This window comes from Morus notabilis, unplaced genomic scaffold (assembly GCF_000414095.1).
Source record: "Morus notabilis unplaced genomic scaffold, ASM41409v2 Scaffold78, whole genome shotgun sequence".
Classification (NCBI taxonomy): Eukaryota; Viridiplantae; Streptophyta; class Magnoliopsida; order Rosales; family Moraceae; genus Morus; species Morus notabilis.
Window position 1 is genome coordinate 1804168 of NW_010367622.1, and position 23195 is coordinate 1827362.

Sequence of the window (23195 nt, forward strand, 5' to 3'; positions counted from 1 at the left end):
GAACGAGATCAGTTTATAAAAGGTTGCTGCACGAGGTATCAGATGAAGTACTGCAACTCTGATAAAGCACGGTGTGCACAAGTTGAAGAGCGAGAGCGTTCATCGGTTTTGACCTTTGAGAGATGAGCTTGTAAGCTTTCGGGAGAAGGCGTTCGAAGACGAGTGGTGCTCGCCAAGCTAGCCACTTAGGGTGTTAGACACAGCGGCGTCGATAGTCAAGAGGGAGTCTTGAGTTGGTTAAGTCCGATTGGTGTCTGTAACTTTTTACGTATTAGTGGATTGCTTGAGGCCTGGGCGTGGCCCCGTGGATGTAGGTCGGTTTGACTGAACCGCGTTTAATCGTTGTGTGTTAGTTATTCTATTCTTGTGTTTTGCTTTGGCAATCCTTAATCGATATTATAAGAAAACACGGTAAAATCATATAACCGGTTCTAACAATTTCTATTTTTTTTTTATAGAAGAAACAAGAGAAAAGATTCTATTAACTAATCAAGGAATACGCATTCAGAACGCTGGAATCTAAGTGAAGAACAAAGGATAAAAGAAAAAGACTACCTTTTTCCCTTTTTCTCTGAAAAACCAGGAGTGTGTCAGCTAATCGGAGTCACAGTCCTCTTATCATAACTAGTACTACTTCCAATGCCAGAACTCCGATGTGAATATCGTTCACTATCTCCAATGTTCCTCTTAAAATGATCATCAAAACTACTGTGATCCAAATTCTTCCTCTTCGTAGTGTCATCAAAAGCGCTGTAATCCAAATTCTGCAAAATGATTGGAAGTCCTTTACCGGCATCCTTGCTAAATCTCTGTCCCACTTCTATGTCGAATTTCTCTTTTGAGCCCATGAAGCCTCGGTCGCTCTCTGGTGGGGTGGATCCTACAACTATATCATCATCTTCCGATGTCCATGCTCGGAAATCAATCATTGATGGTGGGATCTTAGAGCAGAAGACTTCATTATAGTTCCCTAATATCCCCTTGCTATACGGGTTTTTCTTCTTATCATACTGATACCTGAAATTCTCGTAAGTTGTCTGCAAAAGAACATCGATCAGATTAATGAATTTGAATCAAGCTGCTCATTTAATCTACAAGTACTGTAAGCCACCTAATCAAATATCAATTATACATGCATTGATTTACAGGAAGAAACCAGAATTTCTGCCTGACATTCATTTATGGCATAGGTTATCATACAGACAATTCATGAACAAGAACTATATAGTGAACCTAGATCAATACTTTGGCAGAATCCTTTTTGTCCACCATATGCTTCTCTTTTGTGTTAGAGTTTCAAGTGTAGCGAACCAGTGTATGAAAAGAGGCTATGACTGGCAATGAATGGAAAAAACTAGACGGATCTCATGGAGGGAAAGTATTTGGCAGTACAATGTCACTTGTATATTTTAACTTCACTAAGAAAGAAAATCTTCCGTCCAGAAAAGGGTGAAAAATATGCATCACAAATATGACTTCTAACTTGCTTATTAAATGGATATTGAATTGATTGACTCAAGTGACAGATCCCAAACTTCTTAAAAAGATCGATCACTTCTCTAGCTAGACATAAAAAATTGCCTTCAAGAAGATAAACATATACTCATTGATGAAAAGGTTTCTATATCCAATAAAGCCAAAAAGAAGGTGATATAATCCCCTAGAGCTGGCAAAAGAAAAGAATTTGCCACTGTCTGATAAGAACAGTTCTCAGAACAATCTAGTTAATCAAGTGTGACAAATGTTAGCCAAAACAAAAAAAAAAAAAAAAGAAAAAAGGCTTATTTTCATGGATGCCCCATAAACTTCTCGCGTTTGGCAAATCAGTGCCTAAACTAAAAATCTTGACAATCAGCATGATACTAAATTTTTTACGGTTTTCTAACATGACTTCACGCATGATCTTTTATAGAGGATGACCTATGTCTTTTTTGCTTGAATTGGATCGCAAATGAACAAAATTCTCTCCCTTCCATGCTGAATCCAAGGATAACCAGCACTACAAGTGAACAAGTCTTGTTCATATAAGGTTAAACAGACCTAGGCCACTCTAAATAGTGGGACACGTGAATTACATTCAAGAAAACCATAAAAAATTTAACCTCATTTTTTATTGGACCTACCATGCAAAAGATTTTGAAGTTTGAAGGCTCAATTGCAAAGATTTTTGGTTCAGGGACTGAATTTGACAAATGCAAGAATTCAACTTCAAGGGGCATCCTTACAAACACGCCAAAAAAATGTCAGCTCATCACAAATTTGAGATAAAGGAGAAAAGTACAAGGGCTCTTTATTTCCTTTTGAAAACAATCATTAATTTTTGAGAATATCAATCATAGACCGGGAATTTGGGTATTTATCACGCCAGGATGAAACTTTCCTCCTCAACAAAATTAGCACACCTTACAAATCAGTCTAGTTTTAGTTCATCAAAGTGAAAGTAAACTGACAAAGACATTTTAATAACTACATGTTGCATCTGTGAAACAACAAGAAGAAAAGGTTTACCTGATTGGTGCAAATCAAATAGAAATGGAAAACTGTAAGCCCACCAACAAACCAGACAGCGATGAAGCAATAGACTATGAGGATAACTGATAGGATATCGTTAGACATGGCACTCCATATCTTGCCGCCCTCTCGAAGAATGTTGATCCAGGAAAACACAAATACATATATACACAATAAGGTTGATGATGATATAAACATAATGAAGTATGGATAATTGCGCTGCAGTCACAACATGATGGAGAGCAAAGTTAGCTTCTTGGGAAAATCTATCAAAGACCACTCCTTCACTAAGACACTCTATGTATGCTTTATCTTAACTGCTCATAACGTAGTTGAACAAACAAAGATTTAATTTTTCTCCAAGTCAGAACAAGTATAGGGTGGTAACTTACTAATCCAATACACTGACCAACCCACGGACAATGGTGATCAAACTTCTGGACACAGTTGTTGCAGATTGAACAATGAGAAGCACGGGGTGGACGATATAGCAAACAAGTGTCACAGAACTTTACTTTTACTGTGTGACCGTTGACAGTTACGTCCTTTACTCGGGGTATCTTCAGACCAGAGGCTTTAGCATTAACCCACTCCATTGAAGGGGTGGGCGTGTCGGATGCCTCATCTGATTCAGGTGGCTGCGAGTTTCTCGGAATTATTCCCGGATCTCTACCAGATGTCAAGAACAGAAACAAAAAATCCTGCACAAACCATCAACTGGTAAGATTTTGTATTTTCTTTCTTCAATGGTTGAACCATTCTTCCTATATAGCATACACCACTAAGTCTTTAAGTTTACTACTTTTCCGTTTTTGGAATTCTTCTGGAAATTCTACTCCGAGTCATTATTTCATTGTGTTTGATTGGTGATTCATCTAGCCGTTTTTCTGAACCATCCAGTCCTATGCGGAAGCCTCATGTGTCGACTCAAGTTTTTGCTTGCACACTAGACAATGTTATGAACTCAGTTTTGGACTATTTTTTGGGCCTTTGGCTTGACAGGAATAGGACTTTTCAAGACAGTTTTTAAACAAGACGCTTCTTTGTGTCAAATTCTCGCTACTTTCTTATTGAAATTAGTTTTAGCGAACTTCATTTTATCTATAAATTTGTTGAAGTGGAGAGAGTTCTGTTTTACTACTTGCATTGTATCCTCTCTTTGATCAAAGAGAATTGTTTGTCCTTAGATCTTTTTGTAATAATTTTCCTTTCGTAAAACTTCCATACTCTTATAGAAAAAAAAATAAGAAGTAGAAGAGTTCCAATTTACCAACCAAAACAGTGAGGACTATTCCCCCAATCAATACAGGGTAGACAAAGAACGGATTTTGCCCTTTGGTCATCACAAGCATTCGTGTGCAGAATGTTATGGCAGGACCTCCAATTAGGAATGAAGTTAGAATTAGTGACCCGGCATCATGACCGAAGACTACTCTTCCGCCACACAAGAATTTCTGGCACGAAAAAGAAAAAAAAAAAAAACTGTCAGTAATTATGATGCCTAATCTGTAACTAAGAAACTACAACAAGTCTTATTCCAGTGTTCTCTTGCATGAAAAGAATAACATACGCAAAACCAGACTTGAAACTAGTAGCTAGTCATACGTTTCTTGATACATAATAATAAAGGGTTAATCTCGTTTCTTGTCTCCGAACTATATGTCAAATCCCATTGTGGTAGTTGAATTTTAGAACGTTCTAGAACGAGTCTCTGATCTATGACAGTTTCCCAAATTAGTCCTTCCGTCATCTGATAGTTAAAATCTCAACAGAACAGGCACGTGGCAACTATATGCAATTTTACATGTTAGTGAGAACTAATTTTGTAATTTCACATGTTAGGCCGCGACTGTTATGAAGAAAGTAATGCCTTTTTGTTGAGACTTTAACAGCCGAATAGACGAAAGAACTAAGAGCTCCTCAATTCGTGGAAGGCTCACGTGCTCTTGGACTTGCACGTGTTCCTCCACTTCACCAACTTAATTCGTGAAAATCGAGTTGAAAATATTCGTGAAGAGTAGCATTTTCCAAGAACTAATTTAGGACAATTTGGTATGTCAGAGACTAATTTTATGACGTTTTAAAAATTTGGGATCAAAATGGGATTTGAGTTATAGCTTGGGAACTAAAAACAAAAATGAGTTTAACCCCAAAATGAATGGCGTCATTGTAATAAGTTGGTTTATTAGTTTTTCATATGTTTTCACTGGAGGAAACATGTCAAATAATCAACTGAAGTATCCTAGATAAAAGATTTGATCTTTAAGGTATAAAAGACATTGATACATGAAACTGTTTCTCACAAATAATGAAGCTCACTTAATGATATGACAAGATGAAGCTGATGTGTGTGAGCAATCATGAGAGGGGAGAGAGAGATAATGAATGAGAGAGAAGATAAAGTACTTCAATAGTATCATAAACCAAAAAGCCATTAGTTTTTATGGTTACTTCATATGCTGAATTCAAAACCCATAGAAGCAGAAGAAATGATGGGAACTTAAAATTTATGGACAAGGCTCTTCCATTTTTATTTTTTTTTCTGAAAAAAAAACAATTAAATAAATCACAATCTTATTAGAAACAACTTCATGCAAATATTATGTCATTACCATGATTTCAGAATCATATATAAATTAAAAAAAAATAGACCATATATTATAAATTTCTAATTGATTTAACCATCAACCCCACACCGTATAAAAAAGAAATAAAAAATCACTGGCCCAATTTTCAACAACTATTAAAAAAAAAAACAGAGAGAGTTGTATTAATTTATGACTCACTAATGGAGAAGATCAAAACAAAATTTGAAGAATGCAAACTCATCGTTTCATCAACATGATGAATATATGCCATTGACTACCTAAAAGAGCTCCAATAACAAGAAAGCCAAAATATGAATATATATATATATATATATATATATACATATCAAATTGATATATGATAAAAAAGTAGAATCACAACCAATTCATCACCCATGTATCTATTATCATTTTCCATTTCCTTCCTTTAAAAAATAAAAAAAAAAATCAAATAAATATAAAAGAAAATAGGGAGAAGCATACATTGTTACCCTTCCAAACTTGGTAGAGGCGTCTGGGTTTGGTCTTGGGAGGGGTCATAGTCGAATTGGAGGAGGAGCTCCAACCTTGGCTCTTATTTGCACTACTCATTCTTCTTTCTTCAAACAGTCTCAAATTTTCACGAATATCCAAATCAGAAAAACTCCATTTTCGATTCTTTTTACATCTTCTGATTAATGGGTTTTTTTTTCTTGCTTTTGTTTGACCATTTTTTCCTTTCCTTTGATCACAACATCTCTGGCTTTTTCTTTTTTTTTTTTCCCCCTTTCTTTTGTCTGTCCTGTCCTCTCTGTTTTGGATAAGAAAATCCAACCACCTTACGAGCCCTGGCTCGTAAAAGCTTGTCACCCAGATCAATCTTACAAATTTACAATGTCTTTCTGTCTCTCTCCCTCTCTCTCTCTCTCTCTCTCTCTCTCTCTCTCTCTCTCTCTCCTTTTTCTTTCTCTAACAACCTTTGCTGTCGTGGTCACCTTCTGAATCAAAGCGGGTTTTTCGCGCGCAAAACCAACTACAATGGTTTTTTCTTTATTTTTTTTATTTTTTTTTATTTTTTACTTTTCTTTTGCTTTGTTCCTTTTTTTTGTTTGTTAATTTTCAAATTAGACCCAAGAATTATTGGATTGTCTCCTCACATCTCAAATGGAAAAACTCCCTCCGAGCTTTCGTCACTGAGACATTCATTTTTTAACAGCTTTTTTTTTTTGAAAATATTTTTTTAACAGTTTTAGTAATTAGTAACATACACTTGTTAGGTGATTTATACATGAATAAAAATTTTAAAAAGTGTCTTTTACCAATCACATGCACAGGACAATATAAAAATAATTTTAATTTGGATATATTCTTACATTCGGAAAGATATTTTTAATTCTGTCATTGTCATGATAGGATTTTACAATTGAAAATTTGTAACAGTAAATATTCCACACACACACAAAAAAAATTCTTTTGTTTTATTTATAATTCTTTTTATTTTTGACAAACTTAGGTTACACATTTTGTTTTAATCTTTTGTATTGGCCAAAACTGCATATCTCATGTTTTTGTCTTAATTATAAATTTCGAAGTTCATATATTGGTGAAGAGGAGCAATGACCAACTTGCTATAGTTTTTCATAAATAAAATAAATAAAACAAATTCTTCTTAAAAAAAAATGATACTGTTTGCTTTAGTATACATATATTTTCTTTAATTTTTAAAACAAAAAGCAAAAAACGTGTTCTCTTCTTTTTATCTTCAAGAATTTTTTTACAAACAAAAAAAAGAATCCTATTTGGTAAATACAATTTTGTTATGTGTCTCTTTTATAGAAGAAAAAAAAAGATCTTTAGAAATATGACAAAATTTTGGACTAAGTCTTGTGAAGTTTAGGGGTTGAAGCCGAAGTCAGGACCGAGATTTAAGATACGATCGAGATCGAGGTATGCCCTTACTATTGAGACTTACATATTGCTGTAGGATTAGAGGGTGGTTGCCCAGGATCAAGGTCGAAAAAGGAATCGAAGGTAGGGCTCAGGGTCAAGACAAGAATTAAGGGTGGGATGAAGCTGATCTTGGTCTCGACCCAATCTCTCATCCCCAACCTCGTGTCCTAGCCCCCATCCAAACTTTCACTCTAACCCCAACCCTGGCTGACTCCTGATCTAAAGTGAAGAATGAGAATGATGAGAGAGAATAAGGAGAGAGAAAATGAGAGAGAACGAGGAAATAGAAAATGAAAAGAAAATGAGATTAGAAATTAGAGATGCAAGAACGGCCGGCCCAGCCCGTTCTTCTTAAGCCCATGTGGGCCGGGCCGGTCCAGTTCACAAATTTTGTGGGCCGGGCCGAACCGGCCCGTATAAGAATGATCTCGGCCCAGCCCACACCACGGGCTAATTTTACATGAGCCAGGTTGCGGGCCAAGATGGGTCGTGCCGCAGGCCAGGATGGACCGTGCCGTAGGCCTTAAATGGGCCGGCCCACTCAAGGCCCATCTTGGCCCATTATGGGTTTAGATGGACCATTCCATCTAAGCATGTAATTTTCAATTTTTTTATTTTTATTTTTTATTTTTGAAATTTTAAACAAGTTAACAAATATATAAGTTTGAATAGTCAATGGAAATATGGAAAATGATATTTTATTTACGATTAACTCATTAAATAAAAATCTTTTTAAGGAAAACTCAGTGGGATAAAACCTTAGTAAGGAAAAAAGAGTACAATAAAAATAATTATATATAAGATGTTTACAAAATTACCAAAAAAAAAAGAAAAAAAAAGAGAAATATTATGGGCCTAGATGGGCTTAGCCGGGCCATTATGGGCCTAGAGGAACCGGGCTGGGCCGGCCCATCATGGGCCTAGACGGGCCGGCCCAGCTCGGCCCAAGCCCGGCCAGGCCCATATTTTTTCATGGGCCGTGTCGGGCCGGCCCATGGACCGATATATGTTGGCCTAGCCTAGCCCACCAATATTTATGGTCTGGGTCGTGCCTTGAACAGTGACGGGTCGTGCCGGCCCGGCCCGTCACTGTGTCAGGATGGGCCTGGGCTGGCCCACAGGCCCCGGCCCATTGTTGTATCTCTAGTAGAAATGAATGAAGAGATAAAAAAAAGAAAAAAAAAAGAGAGTGGGGAAATAATGGAAAAGAAAGTTAAGTAATTAAAGAGAAAACGACACAAGATCTATAGTAAGAATTAATTCTAGTTTTTTTTTTCTCAATTAAAAAGCATGACACAGAAACAAGATCACCCAAACACTTTTTTTTTTTGAATTTTAGAAAATGCTTCTCTTTTGCTAAAAAAAACAAATTATTTTTCCTGAAAAAGAGATAGAGTGTCCTTTCAATATTATTGACCTATTAGTAATTATTTATTTTAGTTTTTGTTAGGATCCAATAGATCTAAGAGGTATAACGTGTCAGGAGTTTACACATGTAAGTATACGACTTGTCGAAATCGAATCCGACGTGGCTGAAGTACTTAGCGGTACTCGAAGAGGATGAAGATGGTATAGGACTTCTAATAGAGAGGTGGGGACAATTAGGCCTGAAGAAAATTAGAGGAAACGTATCCTAGGATCCATTTCATTGCCAAATGCCCTTGCAAAAATGTTGGAGAACTCAAAAAATATATATAAAGAACTACGTAGATGAAGAATGGTAAGAGGAGTGATCAAATAGTTGATGGAGAGGATGTTTGGAGGCTGGTCAGGACCTTGACGGAGTGGTGCTCTCAAGACACACATGGGATGCTTTGAGAGCGAAAGTGTGACTCGTTGTAGTTGGATAAGGCTTAATGGAGGGCGAGAATGTGACTCATGAGGCTTGATAAGGAGTGATGGAGTTAAGCTCTGAAGGAAAGCATAAGTTACTTCAAGAGCGAGAATGTGATTGGAGCACTTGTTCCGATGGTAAGTGAAGGTTACTCTAAAGATGAAGATGTGAGTATTTCCAGAAGAAGTGTGAAGAAACTTCAAACACTCTTGGACAATCGATGGATGAAGATCTACAAGTGTTCTTAAGGAGTTTCTAAGGTTGTAAACACTTAGAAACTGGATATCCCCTTAAGAACTTGAAGAACTTCAAGTCTTAAGAACTTGAAGAACTTCAAGTTTTTAGCGTAGACTTTAAAAAAAATCTCCCAAGGTGGAGAGAAAGTTGTAAGAAAAGAGTTAGCTAATCACCTCTCAAAAGTTGGCTGAAATGAGGAAGATGAGGGATATTTATAACTGAAAATGGGGGCATTTTGGTGGTTGCTCTAGAGGTCTATACAGCGTGCTCTAATGGAAGCTTGCACACATAATTTTGTGGGAGTAAAACCATCTATCACCTTTCCAATTCCAAAGTTGATGAAGAGATATGCCATAAATAGAATAGAAGGTTCATAATGATGGCATTTTGGCGGTTGCTTTAGAGGTCCATACGGCGTGCTCTGATGGAAGCTTGCACAAGCAATCCAGTGGGAATAAAACCATTTGTCACCTTTCCAATTCTAAAATTGATGAAGAGATTTGCCATAAAAAGAATAGAAGGTTCATGATGGTTACTCTGAGGGCAGCTCAACGGCGGTCTAATGAAGGCATGCACACGCAATCCTGTTGGAGTAAAGCCACCAGATTTCTTTCTGGGTTGACAAAGAGATGGTCCGAAAATGAAATGACTTGGAGGCAAAATTCTAGATTTTGGGCTGACTTAGAGCTTCTCAGGTCTAAAACTCTAAAGGGTGTTCGACTTAATTTTGTGCTTTGTTGACTTCCTCGTTTGGAGGTATGATATGTGTCCAACCTTGTCAGAGATAGTTTGTATGAGAATGGCTAAGCATCCGTCATATTGGCTATGACACCAGGTTGCTCCGTAAGAGCTTGCTCTGATAGACAAGTTCCTCATGAAGAGAATATGAAGGAAGGATGTTTGGTATGGAGGGAGCCTCCTTTAGGCATATCGAGCCACAAAGATCTTAGAGAGACATGCCTTCCATAGAGGGAGTCTTCGTTAAGGATGTTTGACGCGAATGAGAGAAATCCTGGAGATACGCTGACGCAGAGGGAGCCTCCGTTAGGCATATCTGGTGCAGATGAAGCCTTCATTGGAGTCAAAACAGTGAGTTTCAAACCTTGGCTGGTGTGGAGAATCCGTTAGGCATATCTGGTGCAGATGAAGTCTTCATTGGAGTCAAAACAGTGAGTTTCAAACCTTGGCTGGTGGGGAGAATTCTAAGGCATGGATTTTGTATTTTTGGGCTTCTAAAAGGACGGGAGGAAGACTTTTTAGAAATTCTCTATCATCACTCATTCATATTTTATCTTATTAATTTGAAAACTCTCCAAATGGGATTTAAATTAATACCAAATTAAATGATAAACATATATATTTGATAACATATGACCCATCAAACCACGATCTATATGAGTTGTCTGAACGTGTCTTGGGTCCATAAAATGAGACCAATTGCATAACAAAATGCGAAGGTTGGGCCTGGACCTTTAAATGACCCTGGTACAAAACTGAAAATCAACAGTGTTTACTAAATATATATTGAAATAAGAATAAAAATGACATAATTACTAAATTGTCCTTATACAATAACTAATAATATCTTAAAACATTAATAGGGGTACATAATATTTGTATGATCTATTCTGGTTATAGGTGAAACAAAGCTATAAAGGTCGCCGTAGAATGGAGCTTTCCTTTCTCAATTCCTTCAATGATTATTTACATTCTTAATTGTATAATAAACACAGAATAGTATAGGTGAGATATGTAAAATTCCTCCTATCATACCCTCAATTTAATGGTTAATGCTAGATCACTCCTTTTTTTTTTTTTTTTTTTTTAGTAAAAAAGTTGGGGAGACAACCAGCCTTAACTACCTTAGGCACAACTAAAGGGACCTCACATGTCAAGAAATGTTTGCATTGAATCATAGCTATTTATGTTGAAAGACAAAGCACATCTCCCCAATCTCACATGAGGTTAAACCGATAATCTGAAAATAATCTCAAAATTTTCTATGAAACTCAAACATGAGACCTCCTATCTACCAAGCTACTTGGGAATAAGCTCAATACCGCTAAGCTACCACCTTGATGATGCAAGTGCTAGTTAGAGCTGTTAGGATTTTAGTCCTATGTAGCATAAAAAATCCTACGTAGCATTTGTTGGCAATCTTGTATCAAAATCAATTTAATTATTTGTTGCTAATTTTCATAATGATTCCATTTTTATCTGATTGCAATTTGGATTATTTGTTGCCATATTTAGCTCGATTTGATTAAAGATTTGCATAAAAAATCAAATCGAATTTGTGATGATTTTATGTGGAAAAGTTTTGCTTTGCTAATCACAAATTTATCACAATTATTTTTGGCAATTTCTTAGAAAATCGGATTATGTGGAATTGATCCTTGCACGTATTTGAGTCTAGATTCATGAGAGAATAAATTCAATCATTGACTAAGTTTTCTAGACATTTCTATCTGCATTTTCTTGATAATTTTTGGATCTAATTGAAATTATAATTGATTGTAATTTAATTTCCAGATTACGAGTGTCTGTCTTAAGTGTTTTGACAGCTATAGGCTCAGGTACTCTGTCCAAACAATAAACTAGTTGTCTGTCCCCACATTGCGAAGGATTTCGAATATGTTTACACGATGATAGTTGAAATTTGAGGAAGACTTAAATCAGAAGATTTTTTACGACCGAAAGTCAATTTAATGAGGAGATTGCAATCAAATCTCAACCCATATCAAGCAGAGAGATTCTAGACTTTATCCGGGTGGTTCATTATTTAGGGAGAACCTCGTGCAATTCTCTTGGGCACTTAGGTTGAGAACTCGAGAGTCCATTGAGAGAGAATTTGAGTGTTCTCATTTGTGCTTAATTGTGTGAGAAAACCAGAGCGTATACCCTAGGCTTCATTTGTTACTATGAAACCTTGTTGTTTCCAGACTTTGTGATGAATCCGAAGTAAGTCTGAGGATTAACCGAAGGCAGATCGTGACGCTTGGAGTAAGCCAGGAGGACTGAAGGTGAGCATTGTGCTTGGAATAGGTCAGTAGGACCGAAAGCGAGCAAAAGACTTAGAGTAAAATAAAGAGTCCGAAAGCGAGTCAAGAGGAGTCACCGTGACATTAACATTTACATTGGAGACGGTCTTTGAAGTGTGGAAACTTTTGTATTCTTATAAAAAAATTTCCAAGACAAATTTAACATTTAATTACTATTGGTTGATATGTTTACTTTTTTAATTAATGATTGAAACTTTTGTATTTTTAAATTATTTAAAAATTAAAAGTTTACTTTTACAACCTTCAAAATTCTATGATTTTGAGAAAAAGTTACTCAAACATTTCAAACAGTATTGAAGAACAAATGAAAATAATTTACCCCATTATATTTTGACATTAACATTTGCATTGGAGATGATCTTTTAAGTGTGGAGCCAAAATGTTGCAAAGAATATTTATCATGGTGAAGAAATTTTGGCGCAAATGCTAAGAGGATCAAGCAAAAAAACAAAAAAAACAAAAAAAAAAACAAAAGGTGGGGGTCATGTGGAGCATGCCCCGCGGACTGCACACCTTGTCGCACGCGAAGCTGGGTGCTCACAATGCCCCTAAATTCTGCTCGAAACTGTTGCAGATTTAGAAGCTACCATCAACCAAAGTGAAATGTTGAACGTATTTTGTAGGCAAGGTGGCATGCTGAAGCTACCAACAACCAAAGTGAAATGTTGGACATGTAGTAGTGTAGTACTGATCTCATACAAGCCTCAACGGTAAAACCAAATGGATGCTTAACATCTCCAACAACAACAACAACAACAAATACAAGCCTTGAACCTAAATTAATTAGGGTTGACTATATGGATGCTTAACATCACCAATTATAGTAAATGACAAACACTAACCGAATCTATTTAATCATCCGATCAAGCCCGTCAAGGTCCTTTCGTATTGTATTCTCGGAGACTATCCATCTCTTGAGAAAACACAATAGGTGCCTTGTGCGACAAGAAAACATATGAATTCTTGGAGTACCTATCCCTACTCAAGCCTAAGCCTTTTTGGAGCTCTTCTGCTGCTAATGCAGCAGTCAAAGGCTTTGACGCTTAAAATTGATAAAAAGGGAAATTTTAAGACAGATTGTAAAATATCATCAGTAGTCTCCTAAAATATATAATTCACCATTGATACAAAAGAAGCTAAACCGAATTACACACTAAACCGGCCCTGTAAAATTCATGTTACAACTACAAAATGTTAGTGCACTGATGAAGGGAAACAGGGAACGTTCGGCGCATCCATAAACTAGTCAGAATGGTGCAAACTAGATATTCCTGAAGACTTGCAAAATCACATACTTTTAAAGATGATAAACTCAGCTAACACGTAACTGGTGAGCTCTTCTTCCTTGCTGTCAAATACACATCCCAGCTGTCAGAAAAGGCCAACATTATAGCATTTAGAACTAAAAATTTAGAATAAAAAAATTCAACATTCAGTTGGAATATTTGATCTAAAAGTTGCAAAGCTACAGGAAACAATTTGACAGCATTAACATATGAAAAGATATAGGTTATAATACATGCCTTTTGACGAGAGCAATAATTATGATTACCTTTAAATCAACAGCAAGCACGAAGGCAAAAGAACATTTGGTATGCGTAATGATGTCTTCTCTATGGATCACCATAGATTTTTATGGCGACACACAAAAGTACAGGAAGTGTTATTTGACATGATTGGTGATCAATACTCATGAACATATATACGTATATTACTTCTGATTTCTATCATTAGTCATTACCAATGATTTTCTGTTTCAAATGCTTGGCCTTTACTTCGACTAGAAATCTTTAACCCTAACAAGGGCTTTACCCATTTGAGGCAATCAACAATAATGATTGAATAAAGAGAAAATGTGAAATGTAAAACGCAAAAAAAGTAAAAATAGCCTCTAAAAGTAAATGGTAGTCATAATTTTGAACAAAAACTTATGATTACTTTGGTTTTTTCTTTCTTAAAAAAGAAAAAATTAAAACAGGAGTTTCATTAGAGAAACTTGAAGAGCGCAAAGAACAAAAGAGACAATGAAGACATCCATAAAGGCTGATGAAAGTGAAAGAAAGCCACAAAGGTAACTAGAACAAGGAACAACAACCTAAACGAATCACAGCAACAAACGATACACTTTACGACTCAAAGAAAGGATTTAGAAATAAATTAAAGAAAAATAAAAGAACTTCCTCACTCTAAACACATCTTTTATAGCTTATCGGATTCGGACCTTATGCCCTTCTTTGTGTGTGATGTAAAGGGTGATTTGTCATTGTTTCTTCACTGCTTATCTTTCGATAGGCATTAGTTTTGGTTCAGAACTATTCTGATTTGAGCGATGAGGTCGAAGCTTGTGTTGTTGGGCAAAAATAATGCACAACTTTGGGACGTGGAAATGAAAAATACGCTCCAAGAAGGCACAAACGGCTAATATGTATTCCATGAAAACGTGATTAAAACATTACACTATGCATTGCACATTGGCATCACCTGAAAAGGTCATTCTGGTAACATCCACTTGGGTCCTAGGTTCAAACTCAGACTATTAAAAGGAAGTAGAGTTCTAGATTAAGACCAAAAAAAAAAAAAAAGAGTCAAAGTATGTACCGGAAAGAATAAAACTTTGACACCAAGTCTTTTCCTCTTTTTTTAAAATTTTTTTTGGGTAATCAAATTTTCACCGACTTGCAACACTAAGGAAGCTTAGCTGCAAAAGTCCCAACTATTAACTTACGTAGTTTAATAATAACACTGGAACTCCTCCCCTACTCCTATTCCCCAGGCCAGGCCCCACCACCCACCCCACACCCTCTCTTAGGAACCATTTTCATAAACATGGGGCTCGGTAAGCTTCTCACTCTCATGCTCTACTTAGAGTAGTGTTCCATACCATTTTCAACTTCCTCGTAAACGGAATCTAGTAAGCATAGAAGATTTGTTCGCGAAGGCAAAATTTTTGGCTTCCCTGTGGGCTTCAACAGACTCAACCTTGAAGGATTTCCCGCTTTCCTTGATTTTGTTAAGTTGTTAGGATATTTTAGTGTAGTTTGTATCGTGTTGTAGTTAAGTTTTTGGTTTTGTGTTAATTGATCTGGTTTGTTTCTGTTATTTTTCTTTTCTTCTTTTGGATGGATAGCTCATTCATCGTCTCTTTGTAACTTTTTGATGACATCAATAAAGTTATCAGTTTCTTATCCAAAAAACAAAGGAACAGTATCCCAACAATTATACTTTTCCACCCGCACACTTTTCTCTAAACGGGAGTCTGCAATCAACATCAACAACGATGATTAACACACAATATTGCTTGGTATGGAAGTGTAAACCGGTAAAAACCAGAAGTGTTCTTTTCAAAATTTAGTAGACACCGTAATGATTAGACCAGTTACTTTTAGAAGCATTTAAATCATACAGCAGAGGAAACAAAATAAAAGGAAGTGTATTATGGCGAGCAACAAAACAAATAAATTAAAAAAAAAAAAAACATTGTAACTTCTAACCTTTTTCAAAAGGGCCAGTTAGCAAGGTCCATCATCATCAAAACATACTTTTACAGCTACTGATAAAAGAAGCCTCTGCACCTTGACGACCCGCAGAGACATTTCTTCTTCCTCTGGTCTGCATCATCCTGGGAGATTATTCCATAATCATATGTCAATTCTGTCATAGGAGGGATGTGTCTGACTGCGTAGAACGCGATATGGATATCAGACTCATTTTTGTTTTCACGCGAAATTGGCTGCCAGAGTACATTTGGAGAACAGCTGTGGTTCATGAATCGTGCAACATTCCCAGCATACTTTGCACTTATGACAAGAGGAAATGGGATTTTTGGAGCTTCATCGGGCTCACCAGGCAAAACTCCCAGTGGCTGAGAATTACGAGTAGCATCAAATGTGTAATCATCATCTGTGTCAACCCCAAACTTATCAATCTTAGAAGGACTGATAACTTCCCCAGCATATTCACAAATAAATGCTCCGGCACGGATGGGATCCCAGGATCTCAGACCCCAACCTCTGTCCTTAGTTTTGAAAACCTCCAAATGAAATTTCAGGCCACTTTGAGACACACGATTTTTGCAATTAGGAGGGCATTGACAGGAAGCACCACATTCATGCAGTAAGGACTTTTGGCTCACAATAAGCCCATTTGCAGTATATGGGAGAGAACCTTTATTCTTTTCAAGACAGGGGCAGTTGGAATTACCAGAAAGACATCCACCAATGCAAACGCATCCAGAAGAAGGAACTGTTGAGTTGATTGGATTGGAATACTTGAGAATAGAGGTATATGTAAAGTGTGCAGGACCTTTCTCATCATCTACATCATTAACCAAAGAAACAGGCAATTTTTCTTCCCCTGAAGTAAGATCCGGCAAGATAACACCGACCCTTGAAGTAGCTCCTCCTTTCCATTGTTCAATCGATTTCCATATTCTAAATGCTTCGGGCTGACCAGGCATTCTAACCAATTTATACTTAAAAACACTGCAACCATTCTTTGCTTTCTCAGTCCACGATTCATTAATCCTATATAGACCATCATAAACATATATCTTCCCAGATACAGTTGAAAGATCCTTAACACCCCGAATAACTCTTACATCATTAGCCCTATGCGTACTTTTTTCCAAGGCAAGGTTACCCCTTTCAAGCTTCTGATCTGAAAGTTCCTTATCTCTCCTGTTAACACCACCTTGGCCACTGTAAATGAGAACATCTGGATCTTCAGCATAATCTTCATATCCACCAGATGACACAATGCTCACTGCAAGAGGCTCTTCCTCTCCAGTGTTTTTTATGCCCATGTAATCAATTCCAGCCATAGAAGGAGCATGTAATCCAACCAAGCACAACTCCATTCGGAAGAAGAAAATATCCCCAACTTCAACACCCGGGACAGTTCCAATCCTCTTCTTGCTATTTGCCCGAATTCCCTTATTCAGAAACAGTGTACCAGCCCTCAGATCAGGCCGTCTTGACAATCCTGGCACTGCATCTTTTAGATCGTCAGCTTGTAAAACCCTTCTACGGAACAAATCATACATCATTGTGAGATATTCAACAGATGCCCTGTCGCCTTCAGTTTGCCCGAATTTATCATTAAATGATGTTTGTATTTTATCGACTACCATATCTATGTCAGCATCACTCGGAACATTTGCGTGCTTGCCACCACCACCGCTAATCCGCTTTTGTGCCTTGCGCTTTGGCCTCCCCACCTTACCTCTTTCTTCCACTTCAGTCCCATCCGTACCGTAATACTCTGAGACCTGATTCTGGTTTTCGCTATACCCATCTTCTGTTTGAGCACGGCTTCTGGTAACCCTTCTAGACGACCCAGACCCAGTATCTCCATTTGCAACCCCCGTATGCTGCTGGGCTCTTCCAGCTCTTGTGGGAGTTGGTGTTCTAAACGAATTTATCGGAACTGCATTCGATATCGGATTGCTGAATCCAAAAGGCCCACCCTGATTGGCTGCAGCACTTGTATTTTGTTCTGGCGGTCTCTGAGAATCCGACGTGAAAAACGGAAAAAATGGGCATGCCCCATTTGGAAAAGGGCCAGATGGAGTGGCGCAGACAAACGGAGCACCGCCTTGTGGGGTCGAAAACGAAGAACCATTCGGCGCAGACGGAAAGACCGGAACAAGAGACCTCAAAGGTTTTACATTCAAAACCCTAGACTTATCGAAAGACCCAGAACCAGGAATAGAGTCTTCACCCAAACTGTGTTCCATTAAATTAATCCTACTCAAACACAAAAACACTACTTACGCTTCTCTTCTTCTACTTCCCTCTTATCTACTTAACAAAATACGCTTTTCAACCACAGAACACATCACAGAAAAAGCTCAAGAGCCATGCAAAACCACAGAAGCATACAAAGTTGAGAAACGAAAATATTTCCTGCAACATGCAAACCCTGATTTCATCAAAACAGATCACCAGATATAAGAGCTAGAGAAAATGGAAAAACAAAACTTTCAAAGTATATATATATATATATATTAACAGATAATTAATTCAATTAATTAAACAAAGCACAAAACTTGTCCGTGCCCTATGAACAGGAACAAGGAAATGAACAAAACAAACTAATAATAACAAAGTTTCCGAACAAAAAAGAAGGGAAAAAAGAAAAAAATAAAAGAAAAGAAAACCCTTCAGCTTTTGAGCTTAGTTAAAGTAAAAACTTCTCCAATTTTAAACGTTCAACAAAAAAATCACAGCAAAAATTCTTCAATTTTCTTCAATTTTCTCAATAACCAAACAGTAGATCAGAGAGACTACGCAACCAATCGAGCAATTTACCTCAAAAGCCCAGATGAAAAGTGAAGAATATGGTATCGGAAAGCAAACCCACAAGCGAAAAACAGCTGTTTTCCCCCCTTTTTTTTCTCGGAAAGACGAGCGAAAAAAAAAAAAAAAAAAAAAAAAAAAAAAAAAAAAAAACATGGAAAAACCTCAGGCTTACTAAAAATCCGATATGGGTAAAAAAAAAAAAAAAAAAAAAAAAAAAACCTAGTGGAAACTCAGGCTTACTAAAAATCCGATATGGGTAAAGAAACTTGGCAGATTTGAGATTTCTTGAGGGTTTTGCGTACCTGGCAACGGAGACTTTAGCAGACTTCAGACATTTCACTGAGATTTGAGTTAAAACTCGGCTTTGTAAGAATTAACACGCATTTTCTTTCTCTTTTTTTTTTTTTTTTTTTTTTGTACTATGAAAAACAAATACTAAATAAATAATTCACTGTTTCTCTCTTCAGACTAGGCTGGAGAAAATAATCAGGAGATTGACCAGTGGTTTGCTTCTTTCTTGCCAACCGCATTTCAAGGTTTCATGAGGCCCATGGGCCATGGCCATAGGAGGTTGGGGAAATGAGAAATACCCGTTAAAAATGATCCTTTATTCTTTATTAATAATATTTTTAGTATAATAACTATAGTAATAAAATGATATTAATCAAGAATAAATGCTAAAAATTTAGACCCATATACTTTTAAGAGTAAATTTTATAATTTTTTCTAAGAAAAAGAAAAGGTTTGACTTGCAATATGATCCTATGAACAAGGGTCCCAAGATTATCCTGAGGTTCTTCCCGGGGGGTGTCCTGGGGTGTCCCCGGGGGTATCCCTGTTAGCGTTTACGCCCTTAGGAATAAATGTAACGATGTTATTTGCGACATTTTGACTATTAATAAAGATTTATTTATTTCATATATCTACGTATTGTCCTCGTTATGTTCATATTAGTTGAATGTATGATAAGCAAACTAAAAGTCTGAAACTGTTATTCTAAATCTTTAGGTCATGCGTGTACTGAGAAGAACATGTGGAAGACAGGAATCTAAAGATGATAGTCTAAATCATATGATCCACAATCGAGGAAATAAAGTTGGACGCTTTATTCATGTTAAGATTATTGTATTGTCTACTTCTTAACGGAGGGGGCTTGTCTTGGTCGTCGGAGGTAGGACTCTATGGGTAGAGACATTGATATAGTTTTTAATGGTGAAATCTATATTGGATCGGACAAAAGTTGAATTATTTTAATTCATAATTCCGTTTGAATAAAATAATTCATGTTTGACGAATTATATGTTGTCATCTTAATCCTGAGATAGATAATGAACCCGTATGCTTAACTTGTATCTTTTGATATACCAAAGGGAGACATCCTCACATTATGTAAAGGTACACTTACCGGTACATTGGGGGTATGACTCGTGTATGCGTAAATTCGTTATTCATGGATAGTGAAATCTATAGCTGTGACACCCCTTATATACCATCTCCTTCAAATGTTTTAGTTCCTTGCTAACAATCCTAAGGACATGCCACAATCACTAACCTTCACCTGTCATTATGTGAAAACTATGGTGTTTCAATTTTTTTTTTTTTTTTGCTTAAACAAAATTTCATTAATACACCATTCCTATCAAGTTTCCTAGCCACAATTAAAATTATACAGTCATCCAAGGTTTATAAGTTTAACTCCAAAATATATATGTTTACAGACCTAAAATAATCTGTGTACAGCTTCTTTGGTCCAATCATATGTACAGCGGTCAACGAAGCCAGCTCCTCTGCTTACTGTTCTGCTTTGTTCTTACCTTTACCTACAGCACAGAGCAAACTTTAATGAGCTACAAGCTCAGTAAGTAGAGCTACAATCACACAATCTTATTTTTACATACTCACACATAGAGCCGGCAATTTAGGTAGCGACACGACGACACGACTCGAAACCCGCACAAAATTAGCAGGTTTGGATTTATCATAAATAGGTTCAGGTCAAAATCAGGTCGAACCCGCGAAACACGATTAAATAACGTGTCATTTTCAGGTTGACCCGTCAACCCGTAATTGACCCGCGATAACCCGTTTATTAAACGTGTCATATTTAAATAACACGATTATATGACCCGTTTGTTACCTGTTTATTACCTAGGTTAAAAATGTTTCAGTATTTATATGTTTCTAATCTCCCAGCCGCCCAAGCCCAACATTCCTCCAAACCCTATTCTCCTCTTTACTCTCGACTCTCACTCTCTGTCTAACCTCTCTCTCCACTCTCCTCTCCTTCGCACTCTCTCTTCCTCAACTCTCCTCTCCGCCGCCTGAGCTCTTAGTCCACCGGAGGACCACCGCCTGAGCTCTTAGTCCACCGGAGGACTACTGCTTCTCTCAGTCCAGACCCACCCACCCTTGCCGTCACCCACCCTCGCCTCTTCTTCTTTCCTCGCTGCCTCATTCTCTCTAGACTCTCCACTCTTTCCGTCAGATTCGACCTTGGGGAGGTAGGGGAACAGATTCGGTCCTTATTCTTCTCATTCTTCGTCAAAATCGGCCTTGGGGAGCAGATTCTTTACTTGGGGAATGGATTCCGTCTTGTTCTATAATCTATTGCTGGACATGAAGTCAATAAGTAAAGTCTGAAGTCAAGATGATTTGTCTATTGTTGGACATGAACGAAATAAGTACGTGATCTTTCTTCCCAGATGATCTATTGCAATTAATTGTTATCATTCAAAATTTTGAATGACTTAGACCCAGCAATAAGTTTTGAAGATCTTCTTCTTTTATTTTATTTTTATAATCTCTGTTTACTTTTTCTGAGTAAATATTGCTTTTTATTTGTTCTCTAACCTTTGTTATGAGTTTATCGTTGGTGCTCATGGATTTATCTATATATATATATATATATTGTGTTTGTATGTGTTTTTGTTGGGGGGATGCTTGCTTATGTTCAATGGTAATGCATGTGTCATTTTAACTCAAACTAAACCTTTGTAGGCACTTTAAGAAACATTGATTTCGCTCGTCTATCAATCCATACGACATTAAAGTATAATGAATCAAAGAAATGGTAAGGAACATCTTTCGACTATTTTATAATTATCTAGGACCTGGCATCTGTAATGGTTTTCAGTTACCTGACTCTTGGATCAAGCGAGTTTGTCTATTTTATACTGTCCATGGTCATTCATAGCTTTGAGTTTGTGCTGCAGTTACATTTACAGAGCACGATTGGAAGAAACAGAACAGTATTGGAGAGGCTGGTATGTATTTCGGGTGTCTTAGCTTGTCGTTACTTTAGATATTTTTAATTGATACTACAACATTCAGATGTATATCCAACACTGGGTCTTGGAAGGATGATGTATTCTCGTCTGGTGCACAATTTCATGGTTGAGTTGATGACAACCTTTTTTTGGACTGACTATTCCATATATTAGGTAGATCAGGTAAAAAAGCTGGAAACAAAAATTTCCATTAGTCAAAGGAGGGAAAAGAGGAACGCTTGAACTTAATATGAGTCTCTCCCTCATATAAATGGTTGATAGTACAAGTACACGACCATTCCTTTAGTTTATGTTGCCAAATGAAGCACATTGTGGAAAAAGAAATGTATAACATGCGATGATTTTGCTAAGTTGCGATGCTAATGAATATGTTGATTGATGGTCTCTCTCTCTGCCAAGTTTTCAGGACACAAGTGAATATTTTGCCAAGTTTTCGTGTAGATTTCAATGAAGATGTGGAGGATCTTACACAAGATATCTTCAACTTTTCATTGAAAGATGAGGAGCCTTTCTTACAGAGATCAACTTCTCTTGAACGTAATGATGTACTTAGAGTTTTCCCACTGCAACAAATTATTTAAATGTTTAATTATTAATCATGTATGTTTGTTTTCTAATTTGTGAGACTTTTATGTATTTGTTTTCTAATTTGTGAGAGATTTTTACGTGTTTGTTTTAATTTTAAACTTAGATTATGTAATGTCTCTACATCATGTTAAACAGGTTGATAAACATGTTTTATCACTCGTTTTATAAACAGGTACAGAAATAGGTCCACACGACATATTTATCACATATTTCATAAATACGTTTAGAAATAGGTTCAGAAATAGGTTCAAAAATAGGCTAACACGACTTATTAATCACTTATTTCATAAACGTGTTGGCAGGTAGTTAACGGGTTGACACGACACGTTTACGACCTGTTTAATAAACGGGTTATTCGTGTCATGTCGTGTCAACCCGCCAATATACAGGTCGTGTTTGGGTTTTGTATTTTGACATGATTAATAAACGGGTCGTGTTCGTGTCAGACCTATTCGTGTCAACTGATGGGTTCATCACGACACGAACACGGCCTGTCAACACGAATTGCCACCCCTACTCACACATTACAACATCATAGGTAACTTATGCCAATCAATCTTACACTTTATGCACGTGCACTACATATCACTAGGGCCCTCCCAATACTGCCGCCCGCTTTTTCACAATCTGGCCACATGCCAGTATCTCAAATCACAATATCAGGTTCCCCGTCATCACCCACCTGGTTCGAGGGAACGGCCAGCGCATTCAAAATCACAATTTCTCAATATCATAATATAGTCTCTGTCATCACCCACTTGGTTCGAGAGACTTGCGCGGCTCAATCACAATTTCATCAATCACCACATCACAATAGAAGTCCTTTGAGGACTTGGCAGTACCGGCCTAACATGCATACT

General features: G+C 37.0%; 2 protein-coding genes across 3 annotated transcripts; both read right to left on the reverse strand.

Annotated features, from left to right (window-relative positions):
- Positions 1-620: 620 nt before the first annotated feature.
- On the reverse strand, positions 621-5639 carry LOC21410585 (probable protein S-acyltransferase 1; the record flags this gene model as incomplete). The annotated part of the gene is made up of 5 exons (XM_010113025.2): positions 5583-5639; positions 3786-3965; positions 2904-3212; positions 2509-2730; positions 621-1037 (listed from the first exon to the last, which is right to left on the reverse strand). Coding segments are annotated over exons 1-5 (1185 nt in total), but the record flags the coding sequence as incomplete, so codon positions are not given.
- A 7326-nt stretch (positions 5640-12965) lies between these two features.
- Positions 12966-18849, reverse strand: LOC21410587 (histone-lysine N-methyltransferase, H3 lysine-9 specific SUVH1). 2 transcript variants are annotated; one of them, XM_024175359.1, is made up of 3 exons: positions 18763-18849; positions 15653-18064; positions 12966-13509 (listed from the first exon to the last, which is right to left on the reverse strand). In XM_024175359.1, exon 2 carries the CDS (start codon positions 17893-17895, stop codon positions 15709-15711), a length of 2187 nt encoding a protein of 728 aa, XP_024031127.1. In that variant the 5' UTR covers positions 17896-18064; positions 18763-18849; the 3' UTR covers positions 12966-13509; positions 15653-15708. The 2 variants fall into 2 exon arrangements, with proteins under 2 accessions (XP_024031127.1, XP_010111329.1); XM_010113027.2 differs by having other exon boundaries at positions 12966-13529.
- Positions 18850-23195: the final 4346 nt, after the last annotated feature.